Source organism: Zerene cesonia, chromosome 10 (genome assembly GCF_012273895.1).
Source record: "Zerene cesonia ecotype Mississippi chromosome 10, Zerene_cesonia_1.1, whole genome shotgun sequence".
Taxonomy (NCBI): Eukaryota; Metazoa; Arthropoda; class Insecta; order Lepidoptera; family Pieridae; genus Zerene; species Zerene cesonia.
The window spans coordinates 3928786-3940043 of NC_052111.1; the positions used below are offsets into that span (position 1 = coordinate 3928786).

Sequence of the window (11258 nt, forward strand, 5' to 3'; positions counted from 1 at the left end):
AACTTTAATTAAATATAGAGCAACAAGACTGAAAATAAGAAGACGCAGCGAGAACGGATATTAAGTCGTTCGTTGTAAAACGATTTTGGCAATCTTAAGAGCAAAACGATTTAAAAGTATTTATGTAATGGCAATAACTTATCAAATGGCTAATTACGTCCGCGAAACCACCTGTCCGCTATCATCACTGTACATAGGCCTCCGCATATACTTCCGCGCGTCTTAAGCGCGGTCCCTCCCCCGCTGCGCTATTGGCTGTGGGGCCGGAGTGCGCGCGCAGTGGCCCTCCTCGCAGCCGGGTGTGAGACGACGGGACTCCGTGGGAGCCGGTCGTGGCCGCAATGTGGACTCGCGGACAGTGCCGCCGCGACCACGCCGTCACGTTCTCGTCACTCAACCTGCACTCCGGTGTCTCTTCCGTGCAAACTAAACTCTACGACACTCGATAACAACTTCAAACTTTACCAACTTTACATATACGAGCTTAAACGTTTTAAAGCACGATAGAGATTTGTATTTAGATGCTTAGTGATCATAATTATTGGTAGTTAGATTAAGATTATTAGTTGGTGATGTGCGATGGCTAAGCGGCGGGCCCTAAAGCATCGGTCAGGTTGGCAGTGTGCGCGGCGGTTGTTTCCGATATGCGCTTGGGCATGCGCCGTGCTTGTTCCTCTCGTTTCTAACGTAAATGCTGATGTTGATACTTCTACTGGCCATGGAGATAATACGCTTACCAACTCAGGTAAGTCTAAATAGAAAGTAATTGTATCAAACACAGTCTGAGGCCACAAGGGAGAAACTTTTGTTAAATTATTATCTATATTGGAAGAAAAACATAACAAACATAAAAAAGTTATTCATGCTCCTCAACAATGGATCTATTTTATCTGAACCCTTTTTTTACGTAACTAATAAACCTGCGCTTAGCCTTATTATATTATATTGTTACTATGACTAATAAGCGAAGAACCGCAATTTAATTTAAAAATATCTATGTCCTTATTTTCTTCGTTAATTAACGGTAATTCAAATCCTTCGATATTGATTAGTATATATATAATGGGATGTTCGCATGCTTGCATGCTTGCATGCTCTTGCTCTTATCTTTGTGGGATTTAAACGTTTATGTTTATTTTATGGAGGAAAATTATTTACACAGTGTTTGTATATAACAATTAAACAGCATAAAAAATTATATGACTAAGAAATAACACAACGGTTATATATAAATAAAAAAACTATATGAAAGTCAGCTTCAATACGTACATTTTTTATAAAGTTTTCTTTCTATCAAAATAATGGTAACATATACTATAGCTCTAGTTAATGGTTTACTTATATTATCCCTATTCATGGGTTGTTTTGTAAAAACCCTATGTATTTGGCAATTGTTTGTGGCATAACAACAAACGATTAAAACACTTGACATTTGACGAATAAAAAAAGACGAAAGTACTTCGTGGTGGGGCTGGGTTATAATTAATGATTTAAATATTCAATTTATTATACTGAAAATATATTTATTGTTTGAATTAAAATAACAAATAATGATACGATTCTTGCTGTTTTTCTCTTTTGGCCTAATATAAGAGCTGTTGAATCAATTATGTTTAAGGTTATTTGAATATATAAAAACTTGATTTAAAAAAATAGAAAATTGTTTTATCAACTAGCACAGTAAAATAACATACTTACTAGGTAAAATGCTTGGAGCAATTTCTTAGAACTGTATCTGTTTCTGACGGTGTTATTTAGGTTTTTTTTTGGATTTATTTAAGAATATGTTTATGTATGTTATTGCTATGATGATATTATTTAACAGTCTACTTTTTCTAGTTGAGTAGTTCTTGGGTCGATGCCGCTTATAATCACAATTATTATGGACATTACTTATGCTTTTCTAATGAAAATAAATTATTTATTGACCGTTCGTATTGATCACGCACACACATTATTTTGTAGACCATTATAGATACTGGTTGATTAAGACTAGACTAGATTTGTGTCAGTTTGATATTTTTCGCACTTATTAACCTAATCAAAGATGCAAATCAACAATCAAACCAAATCATTAAAATTCGTTCAGGCGTTCTTGAGTAATGAAAAAAATGTGGTGTTACAAATACGACTTTTTTTTTCTGCATACTAGATGGAAGTCCCGGCGTCATCGGCGTGGAAAGCGCTACTGCGCGTATAATACTATGATGATTATTTGATAATATAGACTATTTATACCTATTTCTGTATCAAATCATATACACATTGTATGAAATAAAAAAGAAACACAGGACTAGTATAACAAATATTAATAAATTTTTCTCTCTGTATGTTTCACGCGCGTGTACCTATTAATGTTTATTAAAATGACACATATTTAAATTTTAAATAACTGAGACTCACATTTTAGTTTCGGATAAAAGTTAAAAAATTTTTCTTAAGTAGAGATAATTAGAATATTGTAACCAAAACTGAAATCTAACTCAAACTCAAACATTTACTGATTATTATATCCATTAGAACTTTTGAATTGTCATAACATAGTTTTAACATTTACTACCGGTTCAGAAAGCAGTTTCTGCAGAGAAAAGCCAACAAGAAACTCTGTAGTTGGTCTTTTAAAATAATATAAATCTTACATTTAAATTCTACATATTATGTAATATGTACATAACATTGATACAAAAGAACTGTCCTGTAGTTCTTAAGCGACAAAATTGCATGGATTATTATCTTCCATACATTCAGTAACGCTATATAACCACTAATCCGAATTATGCCGTATAGTGAGGTATTAAATGAATATATTTTTAACTATACTATAGTAGGTTTTGAGCTGATACATTTTTTATATAATTTAGTACTTTACTATTTTGTAAGGCGTTCGGATTCGGTATCTTGGGTAAAATTTTCTTTAATAAACCAACGATTAACGTTTTACCCGGTTTAGTTTAAAAATAATATTTTCATTACAAAACGTGTCTTTTTTGGGGGAATATTTTAGAAAGGCTTTCATTATATATTATCTATGATATGAAAACAATGAAAAAAATTTAAAGTTTATTTCTAAAACGTCGTTTTTTTAATACAAAAACAAAACTAATTTCTGTATTCAATATAGTACCTTTACCTTTGCCTTTGAGAAGAGCTTTGGTTTCCGTGAAGAATTTTATGAATAAAATAAAAATAGATAACTTATTTCATAAAACTGCAATACATTTTCTTTTATGAAGTAGTCGGGTTACAAGATGTTTTTAATGATGTTGTTTCGTTTACATTGCGATAATGATGTACTTGCATATTACGCAATAGAAATAGATAATTAATATCTAGACATAATATAATTAATAGGACATAATTAATTTAATAGGTTATAATAATTACCGATTTCATTATCGTAATACTATATTTTGGAATTATTAATCCTTGTATATGATACATATTTGCATATTGTAGTTATTGAATAAAAATTACACGTGGGAATTATATACTTATTAAGATAGTGAGCAATTTGTTTTTTACGTACAGTTATTTTGGAATAGAGTATATTTAATTACAATATAGTATGTTACTAAGTACTTATGTCATAGTTTTTATTCTTATAATATAAACTCTCGAAGGCACCGCCTGTTTTCAGCCGCTTTCTTTTTTGTTGTATGTTTTTAAAATTTTGCAGCTACAAGACAAACCAAAAATCAAATACATTCCGTTCATGCGTTCTTAGAAAATATGTTAAGACAATTATAATTCTTACAATTATGTATGTTCTAATTAAGATGTATTGCCGGTCGTGCACAAAATATCATTTTAGCCTTGAAACTTAAACTCTAATTAATGAGGCGCCCACTATGTCGAGCAGATTTGAATTGGTTCAAGCAATAATTATGGTAAGAGCGGTATACGCGTTAGTGCAGTATTATATTAGTGATGCAGACATAGTCATGCCAGTAATTTGCTAGTCATAAATTACACGTTTAACTGAATTACGCGCGTTGAAAGCATTCCACTATTGCCGAATGTGAACCATTTTCATTTCCCTGAAACTCTCGCGCGTCCACTGATATGTAGGTATTCGGCGCACTTTACAAATGAGCTCTGAATCAATGAAATTTAATTAACGTCACGGTATGCTCTATTGTATGTGTAAGGCCGATTATGAAGAAATTTAAAGTGAATCACATTGGTTCTACGTTAGTTATGACTATTTATCTGATATATGTATAGATTTAAACTATCTCTGAAATTATATGATTTAATTAATTGATCTCACAAATTGATTTTAACAATTTACGGGTTGATTTCAAACTAATTTATTTGCTTTAATTTTGTTATTCATATACCTTGATGGATAGAGCTATTGAAAACAGGCCAGACTCAAATGTGTCTCAAAATCAAAAATTCGAAAAAATTGGCAATGGAAACTTTTATGGGAAATAGAACCTTATATTACGAAAATAAAACTGTTTCATGCGAGTGAAATCAGGGATCAAGAGCAAGTTTTTCGTTGAGCCCGACTTAAAATGCAATAGCGTAGATGTTAATTAATAAATATGGGAGGTATTACATGCAGCTTAAACGATATATATATTGCTATTAGTAGTATCCAATTGGTAGCTGTGGTAAGTTAAACTCTTTGTCGTCCGGAACTTGCTATAACTAAGTAACAAATTAATCAAGATTTCACCTCGCACCCAATGTGAACTATGATTTCTAGCCGAGAACAATGGGTTCGAGGCGTAGCTGAATCTAACTTGTAGAACTTGAATCGCGGCGCTGCTACATTTATAGAGACCTTTTGTTACGGAGCCAAGTAATGAAAGCTTTGATAATAATTTAGGAATAGCAGAAGTGTCGCCGTTTAATAGTGAAAACAGGGTCCGTGAATTCCAGTGAGAGGTGGGCTCTATCGTCGGATGACAACTGGGCGCCCACAGCAAACTTAAATAATTATCATCATTGTGCTCGGGAACGACAAACGATTTAATTGTTCATTTACATTTGCAACCATGATGCTAGTTCTGAACTATTTTACTTGGCACTTATTTCACGCCATCCATCCACGCAGGGGCTGTGCCGTCCACGGTTAATGGCCTGAAAAATGAATTGTTATAATCATGTTACTGGAACGTTCAGAATGCATGCTTCAAAAAAATGTTACGGTAAGTTACGGTGTTTTTATTATATTGCAAATGACATTACAACCAAAGTGAAATTACTTATAATTTTATTGCATAATAAATTCTAGTTTACAGCTCCTTTTATAATTTTCTATATTCACTGTAAATAAAAGCTATAATTTTGATATTTAATTAAGTTAAATTTGTCTTTTAACCACTGCACCAGTAAGTATATGGGTAGGTAGAAGATAAAAATACAATAACATAACAGAAACTCATAATAATTATTCCAAACGCATTAAAGCTTGGAAGTAAATAAAGTCATTCGATGTGAAAATAACCTAGAAACAATAGATGTCAGGTATGCAGCATGCCAAGTGAATTTTCTTAATATAATGTGGGCTTTTATTCGAAGGGGCGCGGTGATATTGCATAATGAAATTACAAGAGACATTCGCGGAGTCGTCCTATGGTATTAATTTGTATCAAGAATTTGTAGAGATTTAGCTTGGACCGAGACGGATTGTTCATAGCAGCCGGCGAGCTTTAACACTTATTAAGGGGGTGCATCCCCACGACAGATGTAGGGGAGGTCTCGCCATTTGCGTAATGTCAGGAATGGTTACACTCGATTTAATAAAACTCAGACAACATTACATTCTGAAGAATTTAAGAGCAATTCGTTTTAGAGACATAGCGAGAAACAAAAACCGTAAGCCGAAACGTGCTTAAAATACATCGCATCGGCTTGGATTCCTTATCGATGGCAATTGAGATAGGTACTTATGGCTTTTCGAGTGGCTCAGCTTCGTTTAATTTGTTGTTTCAACACGGAATTTTTATTAACGTCTCCCCTCACTTTATATTTTTAGAACGATTTCCATACAATTAAAATAATTCGCGTTATATACATTTAAGTGTAATAATAATAAAAATGTAAAATAAAATAATAACAAGTATGAAATGAAGAATAAATTATCAAAAAATTGACACTTGTACCTTAACAATCTTGATATATCAATATAAAGATTGTTTCGTTAATGCGTAATTGTTTTTAATATTAACGTTTCATAAGAGTTCTAGTCATATGTTTTCATGTTTTCTCAGGGTTACATAAGGAATCTTGTAAGGTTTCATTAGTTTTAGCGATAGGGGGACATGACGTATCAGTTTACTTTTAGCATTGTCTGGATGATAAAAATTTACGATATTGCGAAAGTATGTCGACGACAAGGTGGAGGACGATCAGTTCACATCTTTTTCTTAACGAAATGTGTCATAGAAGATTTCGTTTTGTTATAAATTTTATTAAGCTTGGCATATATGAGTTACTGGAACTATTATAGAACATTCACGTTATTCTCATCATTGCTAAAATGCAGTCTTACTAATATTACTATACAGCGACAACCGCATGCAACATCAAAGCGAGTAACACAATGTGTATAACATTGAAGCACTGAAAGGCATATCTGCGTGGAATTATATCGTAACATACATTTTACTTGCAAATATAATCACATTTTGTCCAAGCCTCTGTATTAGCTTTGTGACGGGGCTCAGAAATTAATAGCAACAGAGCGTGTGTCGATCGGAAACACAGGGGGATCCACTCAGCAGATGCTTATCTACACGCTCCATGCCGATTCTGTCTCGTAGTGTGGGATTGTAGGATACATTTATGCCATACTTATGGAATTATCTCGACGTGACGATAAATAGCCTATTAATCTTCTTATATCCTTTGTGTAAGATTAATGGTGAGGCTTAATACATTTTTTTAACATTTGAGCTTTTGTTTTCCTTTTTCTTTAGTTAAACTTATTATTGTAATGGCTATAAAAATATTGTTATTCTTAGATGTCTATAGAAATAGGAAAATATACATCAGGAGTTGTTCCGATGTATTGGTTGTATGATTTATTTTATTTTATAATATCTATTTATTATGGGCATATATCTAAAACGTTAATTTATTTAAGATATCGTTGTGCATTTGATTACATGTAGCGTATTTCGCTTAGTAGTATATACTTGCATGTCGGTGAGGCGAGCACAAGGAAAATTATTAATACATCGATAATACCTATCTTCTTCAATCAATTAGATAAAATCAATAGATATCGTAATATGTATATTCTTCGATAACATAAATTAATAAAAAAATTTACATATAGGTTTAGACATAGACATAGACATAGACATACATTTTTTTAAATATTGTTCATAAAATTACTATTATATAAATAAAAAAAAAAGTTTTTCATTTTATTTAAAATAATTTGTTTTTTATTCATTCAAAGAATAATATTCCAATCCATGGACGATGTTGATTTACAGCAAAAAAACTTTAGTTTAAGGCCTTGTATATAATAAATACATCGAGCCTGTTCACCATATCTAATACCTATAACTAAATTGATCATTATAACACAATAACATACTTAAATTTAGGGAGACATATAGTAACATGTGGCTAAAGTATTAGATGTATAATATAATTAATGATCGATTTTACCCTGTCAACCATAGAGAATGGCTCGTGGCACCCCCGCAAATTTTTACTGACTTAAAATGAGAGACCCTAGGGACCATCATGCCTTTTAATTTGCAAGCATTAGGTTAGGGGTGCGCTACCGCTACCGTCAATGTTCTTGCGAAAATATATGTTCTATCGAAAATAAAAGTGTTGTGACTAGAATATGATTTATAGATTTTTGATTTTAGCGTTAGTATTGCCAGTGGTTTTAATTTTTAAATATATTTTAATTTTTTATATAAAAATACTAATTTTTTTATATTACTAAAACTTTTATTTTATTATTATACATTAGTTATAAACTTGTCCAATGTTCTTCAATTAATGCACATCAGGTCTACATCGGGAGCGATTTAAACTTATTTTATATTTATATAATATGTTTTTATTTTATTTACATTTTTTATACAACTAAATTATTTTTATTATTTTATTATTATTTTATTTAGTTGGATAAAAATTAAAATAAGGTGACAAAATAAATTTAAAACAAATCTTATACCACGCAGCTAAAACATAATAATTATTTATTATGCACGATAGAATGACGAGAACATTGGAAATTAAAATGCATTCGTACTGGTACCAGATCTGGAAGTCGCAAAACTGATCGGTACGGTTGATGTCGTTACTAGTTGGTGGATGGCCGAGTAGCCGCGAGCAGTCCTCGCGGGCGCTGCGTCCCGCTGGGACACACTCCGTCACCCCTGTTTGAAAAACCATAACCGGCATCCGAATCAATATTTGAGGATTTGTTTACGGTGGCAATAATATATAAATCTTGGGTAGATGTTTAGGCAATTACTATAGCGCTTAAGGTTTTTAAGGCTCAAGAAAAATATTTGCAATAAGGCTGATCTTCCAATATTCATTTTAATGTTATATACCACCTCTTACAGTGATCTATATTTTAAACTAGCTTTCCGCCCGCTTCTACGCCCGTACAGTCGAAGGAAATTCCCAGGGGAATGATGAGGCAAAAAGTAGTCTATGTCACTTTTATCCTTCCTACTATTTCTAGACAAATCATGAGCTTCGGCACGAACTGAGCCATCTTGCGCCGAGAAATTATCTTAGCAAATTTTAATGGGTGGTTATAGTTGCTAATCATCAGGTGATCCAACAACTCGATTGTTCGCTATGATATAAAAGAAGATTATAAAAGAAGAAGAGACATTGTCAGATAGTGATACCTACTTATTTTGTCAATCCTTTTGTGGCAAATTTTATACCAAGGGTTTCTAAAACCGACGCAGGTCTTTAAATCATAGTGTATTTTATGAACATAAAAACAAATATGATAAAAATAAGTAGATAAAATTTAAGCGAAGGAAACATATATTTTCATATTTGATCAATGTTTGCCTTATGATATTGTTATATCTATTCGGAAGCCATAATAATATCAACATTTAGATAATTTATGTTGACGTATATCAGTTTTTAAACAGCATCCAATTTCCTTTATCGCAATATTCATTAATTAAATTATCGCCTGTATACTGGACCTTAATCTCTATAATAATAGGAATAAAAGGAAAATCTCGATATAATGTTTATTTGATACATGTAATCGTGACATGATGTATTAGAGTATACCGTCGCCCACTCGCCACCGTTCGGTACATAATGATTATTATTCGTTCTAAATGATGATTTATTGCAGGATTAGGCGGGCACATGGTCCATTTCGTGGGGAGATTGGCTTTATTTATATTATAATATCACACGCTGAATCAGCAAGATATTAGCATTGATCATTAGATTACGTGTTTCCGTTACCGTCATGTTAACATCAATTAGATTATATATAATATACTTTTAATTTTTAGTTTTATAGCATTGAAATGCTTTATAAATGAGAAATTTTGAAAGAATAGAAAAAATTTGATCCTGCCTCGTGATCAAATTTTTTCTATTCTTTCAAAATTTCTCATATAATATACTTGTCAATATGTATAGTGAAATATAGTATATCTGTATGATATTACCACGCAAAACCTTATAAAGTAAAACCCAATATATGGAAGGTCGTAACAAGAAATCTGTTACGACGTATTATTGGTATGATAAAATATTTACATCTAATATGCATCATCATCAAAATACCAAAGTCCATCATGCAGGCCAATTGCGTTACCTTTCATTCATTCACGTTCACATTGTTCATGCTGGTATGAAATAGGTTTTTTTTTACTTTGGATAAGGTGGCTTTGTTGAATATAATTTGGAACACTATTATTTTTCTTTGTATTTTACATTTAATATTGACTGTACTTTTGAGAATAAGCCATAAGAATTTTTTTGGAATGTACTTTAAAGCGTTTCTCATGAAAAACTTCCGACTTTACCTCGGCAAAGAGAAAAAGTTGCTTTATAAGAATCCATTTGTGATTGCCCTCTGTAAACGGCTCAAGTATGACTGCATCTTTGTTAAACGGATTTTTATAAAAAGATTAAATGCATTTAAAATAACTCGAGAATTTGAAATAAGCATGAAGTTTTTTTACGGACTCATATTTACCTATTTGTAATTAAATGAAAAGGAACATTTATTAATGCTTATTCATAAACCTTAATAAATGTGTGCATTGAGAATATAGGATTTTGGAATAAAATGAAGTAAAAATCTTTTTGATAAGATTTGCAAATATTAAAATTGAAAGAGAAACATAAGTAAATATGTGACTTAACGAAACCTATACTATTGAATATACCAGATTCACTTTCCACTTTAACAATCGACAAATTTTGTGTATTATTGCGTGTCAGTGAAGAATATCTTGAATATTTGATTTAGTTTTGCCACGTACTTTCTATATGTATCGTAAGAGCGACTTAATCGTTATTGGTTCGTTTCCAGTTCGTGAGCTTAAAAACTCCAATTTTATTCGTAAACCGAACGGTTGTTAATACAACACGGCCCGGAGCGGCCATTGATTCTGAAGGAAAGACAAGTAGAAAGTTTCCCGAAGACATGAAATCATAGAGCGATTTCTTTTACGACTTCGGTTTCAACTTCATACCGATGAATTATGCAGAAAGGAGAGAGATTTCCTATGATAAAAGTCGTAACACCCAAGAGTGCTCTAAAAGTGGGCTTTCACAGTAGAATTGACTAGTCATATACTCGTATTATGCTTTGTACAAATGTTTGTGTGTGAAATGTAGTGATACCAATTTTCTTGCATATTTTCCTTTATTCCGTATGGATTTACATATTTCTATCTATTTTTTGAATAATAATAAAAGGATTTGTTTACTGACTAATAAAATAAGTTATCTAAGTTCTTTCTAAAATATCGGCATCGATGTACTAACTGATCTACTTAATATTATCTATACTTGCAAACATGTATAGGTAAATCCTATCCTACTAATCATATCATGCTAATATTATAAATGCGAAAGTTTGTAAGGATGTGTGTATGTTTGTTGCTCTTTCACGCAAAAGCTACTGAACCAATTGCAATGAAATCTGGTACGTAGAAAGCCGAACAACTGGAATAACATATAGGCAACTTTCCCGATATTCCTACGGTATACGGACTTACGCGGGTGAAACCGCGGAGCGCAGCTAGTATATTATAAACGTATATAAG

At 32.0% G+C, this 11258-nt stretch overlaps 1 protein-coding gene across 1 annotated transcript in view; it reads left to right on the plus strand.

Annotated features, from left to right (window-relative positions):
- The first annotated feature begins 342 nt into the window (after positions 1–342).
- The window catches only part of LOC119829296 (lachesin-like), a 97575-nt gene continuing 86659 nt past the window's right edge, over positions 343–11258 (plus strand). The window contains exon 1 of the mRNA XM_038351748.1: positions 343–745. Coding sequence (XP_038207676.1) covers positions 580–745 — 166 coding nt within the window. The 5' untranslated portion in view covers positions 343–579. The remainder of the gene's footprint in view (positions 746–11258) is intronic.